The sequence below is a fragment of the Lepidothrix coronata genome, unplaced genomic scaffold, assembly GCF_001604755.1.
Source record: "Lepidothrix coronata isolate B3197 unplaced genomic scaffold, Lepidothrix_coronata-1.0 Scaffold19, whole genome shotgun sequence".
NCBI lineage: Eukaryota > Metazoa > Chordata > Aves > Passeriformes > Pipridae > Lepidothrix > Lepidothrix coronata.
The window spans coordinates 3,647,466-3,661,012 of NW_016690199.1; the positions used below are offsets into that span (position 1 = coordinate 3,647,466).

Below are 13,547 nucleotides of genomic sequence, written 5' to 3' on the forward strand. Positions count from 1 at the left end.
TTGATCTACAGAGGATTAGCCAAGCAGCTAGAAGGAGATATGGGGCTGAAGGGAATACAGGCAAATACTGTATATCTAACCTTGATTTATCCAGGTGGGTTTTTCTGTTTATCACTGAGGTGCAATGGCAGTTGGTAGTGCAGCCAGCTTTACTTTTGTGCGTTTGTTGTTTGTTTTTTTTTTTTCCCAGAGAAACAGAATTTACAAACTTTGAACTTCACCCTCCCTGATGCTGAGCAAGCCACCTTCAGTCCCATGTCAGCACATGGTCCCCTTGGGGTTCCTTCCTTGCAGGAGATGGGTTCAATTCTGGTGCAGCAAGCCTGGGTGGGTGACCTGGAGTAGGTGAGACCCACCTGTGCTGTGGGCAGGAGGCCTGGGATGTCATGCTTAAGGTGATTTTGGTCATGGTGGGGCTACAGTAGGAAGACATCTGAACTGTGCTTCTTGTGATGGAACCACCAGAGCTGGGGGAATGTGCAGCCTTCTCTCATCACACATCTACTCTTCTCTCTGTGCTGTGCAGTTGCAGAACTATCCCACTGGCTTCCTCCACAGTGCAAAAGGGACAAAATGACCGTGTGTCTGCTCCAGTGGTAACTCTGTCCTAAAGACAGTCACAGAAGCAAATCATGGGGGATGCTTTGGAGGAACAAGTCTCCCAAGGGATGGGAAAGCTGAGACAGCAGGCCAATACTGCCAGCTGTTGTAGTGAGAACCTGAAGTGGCCAAAGCTGGTCAGACCAAATGATCATCTTGCCAGGTATCCCATCTCCAAGGACAGCCAGGAGCAGATGCTTAGTTCAGAGAAGAACTGAGCATTCTGGCAAATGGAGAACAATAATTTTGACTCTACCTTCCCAGCAATCTGCTGTCAGGGACTTCCTGAGCTGAAGGTTACTTCCCCAGCTCTGTATTTTGCAGTCCCTGCTGGGCTCTTTTTTCCATTAATTTTTCTAATATCTTTTGCCGCCAGCATTTCTTTTTGGCCCCTGCAGTGTGCCACAGAATAATTACGTGCTCTGTGAAATATGTGCATCTTTTCCTCTGTTTCAAAGTTTCTGCCTGACCTGTATATTTGATGTCCTCCATTTCCTATGATGTAAGAACGAATGAATAATCATTCACCTTGCCTTTCTCCTCCAGTGTCACCATGTTGAGAAAAGTAAGCCTATTAGAGTCTTCTTTATAAAACACTATCAAATTTACTCTGCTGAAACAACTGTATGTTTCAGAGACCAAGTTCCAGCCTAGCACAGTTTTGTTTTTTTTTTTTTTAGGATTTACACGAGGGAAGAGTATGAGAAATCCAGGCAACCGCCAAAGAGGTGGCTGACAGGCTTTATTTCTACCCCTTTGCTCACTTTAGTGTGTGGCCACTCCATCTGACCAAGCCCTGTGCTTCAGTAGCTGTCAGCATGCTAAGTGCAGCTGTTTTACATGCCTGTTCACACTTGTAAATGCCTAGATGTATTTTCTGAAACTCTCCAATAAATGCTTGCTTGAGTTAGTTCATCAGCAAAGACAACTTTATCTACTCTACAAGTGATCCCCGTGTTCACTTCTGCAATAACCCTCCTGTGCTTGCTGGTGGTAAGATCTGAGTATGGGGCTTGCCTGAGGCAAAGCGCCCTTGGCATCTGCTGGCCCCTTCTGTGGGCTCTAGTGTAAGCAATAACTGGGCTTTTATGTTGGTGTTGACCTCTCAAGTCAACTTCAGAAAACATTATCTGGCAAATCTTATGTGTCAGGTTTCAGTGAAAAGAGTTTTCCAGCTCAGTCCAGGTCTGATTTCTTTCCAGATAAAGGACAAAGCCCATTGGGAAACGAGCACTTCTTGGAAGCAAGGTTAAGAGCAATAAACTTTCCTCCTTACTGATAGACTGAAATATCAGCAAAATCCTTTCTGTTAGGAGCATATGTCTATCCCCACAGGGTCAGGTCAGTGCTCATCTTGCAAAACTGAAATACAATTTTTGATGATCAGAGCTTGGTAAGGATCAGAAAACTGGCCTGACACATTTCACATATAAAAAAAGTTTTACTTCAACAAATACTTCCCCTGTACAGACAGAGCAAGATTTCAAGGCAGCATGCATTGCAAATGATTTGCAATGAAGATGAATTAATGTCTTCTCTGAGAATGTCCCCAGTGCCTGCCTCAGAACTGCATCTGTAACCTCTTAACATCTGTAACCTCATCTGTAAGATCTTAACAGTGTGGAAAAATAATTGTTTACTTGCCCCATGGAAACACAAGCCTGAAATCTCATGTGTGCTATATTTGGGGTCCTTGTCCCCCATCTACTTCTCTAAACACTGCCCAGGAAGTGGCACAGTGATAAAATGAGCGGAAAGAGCCCTGGGATTAAGAAGTGATTTCAGACCTGCAGCTGATCTCATACTGGATATGGTCAGGAAATTGGATTAGAAATTACTTTACCTGGAACTGGAGATTAATTGTGCTGTCTTGGATTGGAAAGAGGATTCATGTTTAGATGGAAAAATGAAATTGGGATTGACAGGAAACTATAACTTGGGGTCAGTTTAATGTGGATTTTTGTGCTGGGGGGATCTGAGCACAAGGCACATTCCTTTCTCTGGTGCCTTTTGCTTTCTTGAATCCCGGCCTTGCAGTTTTGGGCCCTACAGTTGAGGGAATGCCCTGCTGTCTTTCCAAGCAAGCATTGTGTGTGGCAGGGAGCTGCTCACTGGCAGTGCAGAGCAGGGTGGATGTTCACCTCTGGGAATCAAATGCCACCTGTTCCTGCCATGCAGCACCATTGCTGTGCTCATCTGTTCTCAGCTTGATATCCACCAGGAGCTTGTTTAGGGTTATTTTCTTTCACCCCTGGTCCGTCTGCCAGCCAGGGGATAATGCAGCTGATCTCAACACCGTGCAGCCCCTAAATTACAGCAAGGCTCAACGAAAGTTGTTCGACTTCTGATGAGCCCTTGCTGTCCTTGAAATGTCTTGGTAGGGGTGTGATGTAGCACTAAACCTGCATTATATGGGAAAACTGTGACCATTTGATCTAGGAACAGAACGTGGATCTGCAGGTCCTGGGGTGGCTGTGCACCGTCTGAGGTTGGTGGCCAGATTTTTAGAAACTCAGGTCAAAACTTGCTGGGATCCAGCAGACAGGAAGAAGCCAGTTTAATGGGTGTTTTTTTGTATGGTTTTTTTTTTTTTTTTTTTTTTTTTTTTTTTTTTTTTTCGTGGTGGAGGGGCCGTGTGTCATGACCATCAACAGGGGTGTCATCAGTGTCCTGTGTCATTAGAGGGGTGCCCCACTGAACGGTGGTACCCGGCCCTGCTGGAGACACACGGACTGATTTAACCCCTGGACGCCAGGGTGTAGTAGCGGCCAGATTTTCCCGAAGGAGAGGGATCCCCCACAACGGCTCTTCCCCTCCGCTCCCCGCTTCCCCCACAAGTCCTGAAGCCATCAGCAGGGGCGTCTCGGGCGGCGGGATAGGCAGCACCTTGTCCGGAGGAGTCATTTGCATTGCATTCCATTGCACTGCGTTGCACTGCGCATCCTCCCTCCCTCCCCACCGCCTACTGCTGCAGCCTTTCTCCCTCCATCCCTTCATCCTCTCCCCCTCCCACCCTGCATCGCGCCCCCTGCGTCTCTCCCTCCTGCATCCCTCCCTCCAGCATCCCTCCCTCCTGCATCCCTCCCTCCAGCATCCCTCCCTCCAGCATCCCTCCTCCTGCATCCCTCCCTCCTCCCCTCCCTCCTTCCCTCCCTCTCCCGGCGCAGAGCCGCGGACATGGCGCTCAGCAATTTCCTCTTCGCTCAGTGCATCTGCTACTTCCTGGCCTTCCTCTTCAGTTTCATCGTGGTGGTGCCGCTCTCCGAGAATGGCAACGACTTCCACGGCCGGTGCCTGCTCTTCACCGAGGGCATGTGGCTCAACGCCAACCTGACAGTGGAGCGGCAGCGCTTCACCGTGCAGGAGTGGGGGCCCGAGGCCGCCTGCCGCTTCAGCATCTTCACCGGGCTCCTCTCCCTGCTGCTGGCCACAGTGCAGGCCTGGAGGACCCTCTTCTTCCTCTGCAAAGGGCACGAGGAGTAAGTATCCCCTGGGGACAAGCCCATCCCTCCCACAGGCTGGGGCACGTGGGAGCAGTCTGGGGGTGAAGCATTGGGCTTTGCACCATCCAGGTCATCCTTCTCCCCAGAGGGGTTTGGGGTGAGGTGGTGTACTGCCCATGGCTGTCTGCAGACACACCACATACTCCCCTATCTGTGTCCAGGGCCCTCTTTGGAGGGTACTCCCTGCAGAGGTTTGGAGTGGGGACCAAGATCCACCGCTGTGCACCTGCTGCCTTTGGCACTCTGGGAGCAGCATGTGGACAGCTCAGCTGCAGTGGGCATGGAGGGTGTTGGGGGCCATGGGGTGATGCTGGAGGCTGGAGCTCACAGGTACTTCTTGGCCATGGTCCCACTACATGTCCGTGCAAAGAAAGGCCTTCCCCAGGTGTACACCAGATGTGTGAAAAACCTTGAAACAACACAGCTGGGGGGGGGGGGGACAGAAGGGAGAAATTGGTGACTCCCCTCCATTTTCTATCCTGCTTTTGTTGTGGACATGGCAACTACTGCAGGCAACAACTATTGCTTGGTTACGACATGAGAGCAACGCTGAGCACTCCCTGCAGCAGCTCAGGGCTGCACTGGCAGCTTGTTCCTCTGCTCAGACAAACCAAGGGGCATCTGACTCCAGCAGGTGTAACGAGAAGCTTGGTGGACCAGGCTCAGGAGCTCTGTGTTCTGTTCTTGCCTCTCTGGTGGCATGAGAGGCCAGAGCTCCTGGCACACGTAATGCAGCCTCTGGGTGCTACAGGGCCAGGACTGGAGGATGGCCCTACAATCTGTCTAGACCAGGAAAGTAATTTGCTTATGATTTAGGGACCATTCCAAGGGTAAATCACTCCTTTCCAGATCTGTTTGGACTAGAGCTGTTACTCACATCTGGGCTTGGTAATACTAGGAACTGTGTAACAGTGTTGTCTCCTTGGCTCTTTCCAGCCACTCTCAAGCTGTCTAATACTAAAACATGTTGTAGTAAGTATAGACTGGAAACTTATTTCCATATTAAAACTAAATACAACCACGTACTTCTTAATACCTTTGAATCCAGCTTCCTCGGGTGATCCAATACCTATAGAGGATTAATCGAATCTAGATGCTTTGCACTTCAGAGCTAGTTAATTTTTGAGAGGAAACCAGTAGTAAAAGCCTTGTAATAGTGAAATTTCCATCAGATGTTTGGCCCACTTTCAAATGTGGCTATTTACTTCAAAACTGTTGGTCAGGCCCCTGAAAATTACCCCTTTAGGAGTTGCTTTCAGGCTCCTTTGGGCTGAGCATCATCAGTTGTATAACACTGTTCATAGTTGCTCCAGGCAAGAAAGGCAGAAGGCTGTGGGGTTGTGGAGAGCAAAGATGGAGCAGGTTGGGATGATGAGATAACCATGGAAGATCACAGAAGGGTAAAACAGGATGAGAGAGAAGCTGCTTGGGAACAGCAGTTTCTTAAAAAGAAGGAAGGTCTGTTCTGTACCACGTCTGCCACTGTCTGTATGAAAAGAGGGCAGGACACACGCTGTTCTGATTTTAGACAGACATTTGTTAATGCTTCAAATGGGCATGAAAACATTTCTGTTTGGATGGAGAGATAAATGTAAGCTCCTTGCCATAAACAATAATTGTCTTTTCTGATCAGAGGCAGTTGAGGAAGAACCAGAATGTCATCACTGATGATCCTGTTGACGAGGATCAGTGCTACTGGACCAGCTCCAGGGTGAGCCAGCTGAGGAAGTCAGGGTTAGTTAACATCCTATGCATCCTTTGTGTGCAGTGGATTTCAATGATTGCTGTCAGATAGTTATGACTGCTAAAATACCTTCTTAAAAGTGTCTCATCACCCCTTACCTCAGGGGCCTGGAACTATTCAGCTCAGCTGAATACAACTGAATACAACTCAGACACTTCACTACCAGGATTGCAAAGCAACTTTGAGTTGTGAGCATTTACCATTACATGGTTGATGACCCACTAAATACTCCTGGTAACTGTTCCCTTTCTAGAGCTGTTACTAATTGTGGTATCAACTCTGTTTTATTCTGTGAAGAGCTCAAGTCTTTTCTGCCTCTCAGGCCAGCATACCACGCTAAGGTGCACACAGTGGATATGGCTTTAGCAACACTTGGGATGAAATCCAGGCTAGATTTGAAATCAGGGTGTGGCAGAGAACATGGAAAACCATGGTTCATATCAGCTCCCTCTGTGCAAGTGACCCCAGAATTCAGCGGAGGTGAGCAGATCTGGTTCACCAAGTCCAGCTAAGCCAAAGAGTAGGATTCAGCTTATTGTTCATCTAGAAGTCAGGTGTCCTGCCATCCAGCTCCCACCACAGTCTATAAGGGGATTTCTGGAAGGTGGTTTATTTCACTTGTTTTCTATCAGATTTGAGATGAGACAAACATCACTTTGGAGAGAGCCTAAACAGCCCCTCTAAAGCCACATCAACCCAGGAAAAAACATCATAGTCCTGCTGATAGTTACTTCCTCATCTTATTTTAAAGAATTCCCCCTGAGGCCACATATGTATCACCATGCAAAACCTGTAGAAACTAGGATTGTCCAGCCCAGAACCTTTCAGGATTCAAACACTCACTCAAAAGCCACTTAGCTTTTCAATTAATGAGCAACCAGGGAAAAGAAATGACTGGGGGTTTTGTGGTCTCTGGGGTGAGTAGACTCCTTCTATCCCCAGCATAATGGGTGGCACTGGTGGGAATTTTGTCATATTCAACTTTATCACATAACCTGAATAGGATGATCTGCTTCCTGGAGTTGCCAGTCTTTCTACAACCTAGAGTAGATATCCAGTTTTTAGATAATGTGACATTCCAAGATGTCCTATTCTAAACAGCCACTTAGAGCAGTTTCAACTTGCGAAGGACTTGGTCAAATGAATGAAAAGAGGATTAGAAACTTCCTAGTGGCTAGGATTAAGGGGAGGAGTTAAACAGTGAGGTTGGAAAATGAGTGAATGATTCCATGGCCTTATGGGACCACTGCAGGCATCCCACCCCATCCCACTCCAAACACAGCATGTGCCAACAGCTGGCCTGGGTTGGACAGACTTAATGGGACTGAGGTAAATTCATATTCAGCTGGCAGAAATAACATACTGACACCAAAGCCAGAGAAGTCCCAGGAGAAGCTGGCCTGCTCTGCAAATTGCCCATAAAGCTGGGATTCGTGTCCTGTGGTGGCAGTACCTTGTGTTACATTGCTTAAAATGATTATGGCTATCAGTACCGTGTTTTTATTTTTAGTTTCCCTCTCCTAAGCAATTTTTGTCCCAATTATCACTTTAATCATGAAATAATTTTAGCTCCAGTTACTACATAATTTGAGTTAATGACATTTATTTTAACAATGGTGATTTTCATCATTACAGCTAATGAAAGCCATGCAGTGTGTGAACAATCTCCCCTCAGTACTTATATTTAAAGCTCCATTCTCTTACGGTGAAAAAAAAAAAGACCAAAAGCAAAAGCAAATGAAGATAATATGACTCAAAATCATAATCCATAGTGTTTCAATGTATTAGGTGTTCTTAATTAAAGCAGATGTATTTCAAATGCAAACTGATATCTTTGTGCCCAGTGTATGCTGCTTACAGAGACTGCTGATGTTGTGTTTCAGCTGTTTATGAGTTACATTTTTCTTCCCTTTTATTACAGCTCTTTCTTTTACGCCTTCCTGAATCTGCTGATCAGCGCCTTTGTGGTGTTCATCACATTTATTGCTAGCACTATAGTGAGTGTAGGATTTAACATGTGGTGTGATGCAATTACCGAGAAAGGAAGCATGCCAAATAGGTTAGTATTGAAGAATACATTTTCTTCCCTTTTTTTTTTTCATATATGCACACTTGAACAGTGGTGTTACAACTGTAGTTATTACATGCAAGGTGAGCAAGGCGGAGAAGTCATCTATAATGTGAAAATCCAGATTTTTTTCATCTGGAACAAAAAAAAATCTAATCAAATGTTTTTGTTTATTTGTTTATTTAGAAGCTCACAGAGAAAAATGTGTTTCCATGGTGTTTCATAGTCCCTTTGAGCCATTATATTATGCAAAAGAAATCCATTGTTTTAAAAATGTTTATTTCTGAAGGAAAGCTAGATTTGGAAGTTTTTTAAGAATGGAGGGAGTGTGGTCTTGTGAGCAAGGCAGGGGACTGGGGGTCAGGGCTCCTGGTTCTCTTTCCTGGCTCTGTGTGACAGTGGGCAAGTCACTCATCATGCCTGTGTCACAATGCACCATCAACCAAAAACTTTGACGTAGAGATCCTGGCCTTGTAATGGTGCTGTGGAGGCCCCGAGAGCCACAGAATGGAAAGTACTTTTTAAGTGCAAAGTAGAGGTGGTTGATGCTTTCTTACAGAGCACAAAATGTGCAGCTTCTAAAATGGTCTACTGTATCCCACAGTGTTTACGCTCCTTATAGGAAACATGATAAGTTGAGGAAGATTTTTTCCTATCAAACAAATAACAATGAAGAGAGAGGAAAAGGTGACATTTTATGTCATATGATATTGAATAAATGTACTACTTAAAGCATACATTTATGTTGCACATTGTCATATGTTGTAAAATGCCATAGTAAATGTTCTGTTTAGGGCTGCAACGATTAATCGAATTATTCGAATATTCGGTTAAAAATTCGATTACAAAAAACATCTAATCGAATATTCGGGTAAGAACCCGAGATGACCGACAGCACTGAAAAGGAGAGAGAAGAGGCTGCAGAAATCAACCAAGAGATAGAATGACAACCTCAATATCCTGGGATTTTTTTCACACCAATAAAGATCAAGTTATTTGTAAAATCTGTAGGCAGCCTCTATCTTACCATCAGAGTATCGTCTCCTTGCTGGAGCATCCGAAACAAAAACACAATTCCTTCTTCTGAGGCTTTTCCTGATGAAGTCAAAAGGTAACAGAGGCTCATACACTTTGTTTCATTGAGGGGTGAAGCAACCAACCTGGGGTGATGCCAGAGGCATATCTGTGGGAGGCGAGGTGGTAGTGGGAAAGAGGGGCTTAAGGACACTCTTTTCATGTTAACTATTGCAATTCCACTTGTGGAAGATTGGTGTTATCACTTACATAATTATACATTTATTTTTCTTAAAGAAAGTAATTACATGCCTTTTCCAGCTTAGTTTTAAAGAAGATTGGAAAGCAACCTGGTAATTGCCATAACTTAAATATCTTTTGATAAAACATGCGCTTATGGCTGTTCAAAATACATTTAAGATGTTGCTTCGTTTTCTATTTAGTTTACCTGCAATCTCTGAAATAATTTTCTTCTTTTTTTCCTTCCAAATGCCTTTCTGGTTAGCTGTGAAGAATTGCAGGATATAGATCTTGAACTGAACTTGGAAAACTCTGCTTTCTATGACCAGTTTGCTATTGCACAGGTAGGTCAGAGTAGGCCATGATTCTATTTCAGTTCATTTGCCATTTGCTTATTGATCAGGTATTGCTGGAGCTGAACCACCATTCCTCAGAAATCAATGGGAATTTGAAGTCAGTTTCCACTGACTTCAGTAAGTGCTGAATCAGGATGATAGTGATGGGCACATTTGCATTGTAAATTCAAAATAGTTTTGAATGCAGACATGTCAAAACCTCACCCTACCACTGATCTTGTTAATCATTTCAGAAAATTCATTGTTTATCCAAAGGATAAGGTCTGCAAAAGTTGCAACACTCTGGTATCCTGGAGCTCTTCATTGATGTTCAGAATAATGTCTGACCTGCACCAGATCATGAGGCTACTAGTTTTGCCTTCCATGAGTTTGTCTGACATCACCTGACCTATGTAAATATCAGACCATTGAAAATAATGAAAGATTAATGTAATGTAAGTAGGGCTGTTTTCTGATGAATCCATGAGAATTAGACATCTAAGGCTGTCAGTCCTTTCTATTGACCATTCTAACTCTAAGTCAATGATAAAGTCAGTCAACACTGGGACCTGAGCCCTTGTGCATGGACTAATTCTGGAGGGACAAGAGTCCCATCCCTGCAGGTCTGCACCCTTGCACAGGCTTCTTATATTTTCCCACATGGAAAGAGGCATTAGTCTGCCTGGGGCGTTCCCTGAAGGTAGCAATGCCTCTTGGACACGAACTCGTTTTGTGTCTTCATTGCCAGCACTGGCAACTAGATGCCCAGCTCAGGCATATCTGTATTTAGGACAGAAATATGCCATTAAAGTGACTCCTTTATATGAAGAATCCAGGACCTCACTGAGTTCAACTTGGCGTGACTCCATGGGTTTTGATGTCCATGTCCTGCTGAGGTTTTGATATTCATCTGGAGAGTTGACTTTGTTTTTAGAATACAGTACTGACCTCTTTATGATTTTTTTTCTTCTCTAGTTTGGTCTCTGGGCTGCCTGGCTGACTTGGCTGGCAATTACCATTCTGGCTTTCCTGAAGGTTTATCACAACTACAGACAGGAGGACCTGCTAGATAGCCTGATCCATGAGAAGGAGCTGTTGCTAGGAAGATCCACTTCACGATCCTCTTTGCAAGATGAGAAAAGTGGCATGATCTAAAGTGTAAGCAGATTTCTAGGGCAGGATCTAGATTTTATTATTCAGTAGGGTAAGCTGAAGTTGAATCAGGGTGTTGAGTGTGTGAGATCTTTTCTTTCCTGAAAAGAGATGTACTTGTGAATCACCCGCTTCCTCCATGAGAATTTTTTGGTAGAAATACTTGTATTAGGATACAGAAAATGAACTGCCCTATGTGTCTTTGGAACAGCAAACTTTCTGTCCTATGCAGGCACAATCTGTAACCTGCTCTTGCTAACAGAGCTCCTACGTGTCATTACTGGCTTTTGGGACAGGGGCCATTTTTGAGGACTGAGCTGGCAAGACCAGGCTACAGCATTAAGGCTATTTCTTCAAACAGCTCTTCTCTCTCTCTCCTCCCTTTTGCCAGTAAAGCTGCCCCTGTTCTCTCTTTATTCTGGTAATTGCAGCTCTGGTCTGGGTACAGACTCTTGCTGTCTCTGCTTTTGCTATGTATGGACGCAGTGCTGACAAACATGATGCTCCTGCTCTGATTCTGTTTTGAACACAGAGACCTGTGTTCCAGACTTGATATTTAATATTGGACAGTGTTAATGAATTCCATGAAACTGCTTTAGTATTACAGTGTCTGTCAAAAAACTGTGTATAATTTGGAGGGATGGTGTAGAACTTTTGTGGTTTTGTTTCTTCTTAGATTTTGGCATGACCAGCATTTATTATGACTCCTGAAGTGAAGTGTAGCTAGCAATTGCTGAAGCTTGCATACTAAGAAATTAAGCTGAATAGGTAGTATTAATGCTTGTGCATTTATAAATGTAACTTGGTTCCTAACACTGTATACTATTCTTTTTTGAGTATTAGAATTTATTTGTGATATTTATTTCGTAAAGGGTATGCAAAATTACTGTAAGCATTTGCATTGTAGGTACCTCTATATATCTATACACGTAGCAAGGAGTTCAAACAGCTATTTTATGAGTAGTTCAGTGCTGAATGAATCCATTCTCCCCACTTATGGGCAGGAGTTCCAGGGCAGATGAATTTGCTGTGAAATGGGAGAAGAATTGTTATTTGCACAAAGCTCACTAGTGACTGTGTGGTTGCTTTCAGTTTTGATTGGCCAGTGCTCCAATAAATAAAGTGGATGGTTGATGGTTGAGATGAGAGGTAGATCCAAGAATTAAGAAGAGTCACTCAGAGGAGTGTGAGATTTGTATGGCAGAGAAGTAAAGTTGTCCTAGAACTAAGCATTTATCCAAGTCAGCAGAAAACCAAACAGCTAAGTCTGGATTGAATAAGATTTTTTTGGGAGTACACTGACACTGTCTGTGACATCTGTGTTTGAGCTGAGACTGAATTTATTACAACAGAAGTGCAAATCATACACCATTATAGGACCTGGTAAATTGGAAAGAGAGAAGATAGGCTTCTACCACATCAGAGCACAAGCCTGGGGTTAGCACAAGCGTGCAGATTTACTGTTGTCTTCTGGGGACTCTGATGCTTAGCTAAGCACCATCTTAAGCATTTGATTGAAACAGAATTTGATGTCAAAACAAATCCCTGAATTAGTAAGCATTTTAGGGCATAAAATCTGACATTGTATTTAACCGTCAAAATGTTCTCATAGGTTTAGAAAAAAAAAGCTCCAGAGGCTCTAAGGAGTGAGCCAGCCCTGTGAACATCCCTTATAGCCTCAGCTGGCCACAGCTCTATGTAGAGAGGTCTTGTTTTTCAGCATGATTTCCACCCACAAGGGAATGCAGTTCCTTTGAAAGCGGTGGCTTTTTTGTAGTTGTGAATTGATATCAGAGGAGGAGTTCATGAAGAGGGAATCAGAGATCAAGTTAGTTAACAGCAATTTAAAATTCAGGCATCAGGATTGTTGGAGTGCCTTTTTTAGTCATTCAGTCTAATAGACTGGATATTAGAAAAGAATGTCTTCACTGAAAGGGTTGTCAAATGTTGGAACAGGCTGTCCAGGAAAGTGGTTGAGTCACCATCCCTGGAGGTATTTAAAAGACATGTAAATGTGGCACTTAGTGACGGCTTATTGGTGGCCTTGGCAGTGCTGGATTAGTGGTTGAATTGGATGATTTTAGAGGTCTTTTCCAGCCTAAACAATTCTATGATTCTAATAAGGGATACACTCTTGGAAGTACCTAAGCCCGTTGCCAGGGAATGACCCTCCTCTTCATATCCTAAAGAAGAGCTTGGGTCTCGAAAGTTAGTCTGTTTCCTATGTTACCCCAGTTATTTCTCCAGCTAGAGAGTCTCACTTTGATTCAGCAGTGGTGTCTCTTCCCACAAATTACTTCTGTGCATGCCTTAATCCTCATGTGGAACCATGCTGCTGTTTTGTATAATGTATTTTATGTACATGCCAAACTAGACTTAGGCTGAAGTAACATGTGGTTTGGTACCACTGCTCCTGGTCTAGTCTGAGGTTTTTAAGAACCAGGAGGCAAAAGACAGCGAGTGTCTCCTCATCATCCTTGCTCTGAGGTAGCAGGACTCAAGCCTTGTCTCTGGTTCTGAGGCAGATGATGTTGCTCGTGAGATTGTCTGAAGCTCATAGTCTCTTCTATCTCTCCCATCTGAAAGCCTTTTTCCTCCTTTCCAATTCCATGAGAAGTAGCTAACACTGGTCCTGGGATTAGAGTTGCCATGCAAACTGAAAAAAGCTGAGGCTTTTCTTTGAGTCCCTTGTGAATCTCAGCCTGTTTTCCCCAGCTTTCTTCACTAGACTAGGTGAGGTGAGGCTGGCACCCAGTTTTCAAGAATCAAGCTTTGCTTAAAAGCAAAGCTATTTTCCATGGAAGCCCCTGCCTCAGTCAGAAGGCAGAACATGTAGTGAGAAACTCTCTAGCTGACTCAAGGGGAGAAAGGGTATCCTGCAACTCCCCGTA

The 13,547-nt window shown here is 44.2% G+C and overlaps 1 protein-coding gene across 1 annotated transcript; it reads left to right on the forward strand.

The window, feature by feature from the left end:
• Positions 1 to 3,623: 3,623 nt before the first annotated feature.
• On the forward strand, positions 3,624 to 12,654 carry TMEM179 (transmembrane protein 179). Its single transcript, XM_017807425.1, has 4 exons — positions 3,624 to 4,079; positions 7,769 to 7,906; positions 9,435 to 9,513; positions 10,480 to 12,654. The coding sequence occupies exons 1-4, from the start codon at positions 3,778 to 3,780 to the stop codon at positions 10,657 to 10,659; spliced, it is 699 nt and encodes a 232-aa protein (XP_017662914.1). The 5' UTR covers positions 3,624 to 3,777; the 3' UTR covers positions 10,660 to 12,654.
• Positions 12,655 to 13,547: the final 893 nt, after the last annotated feature.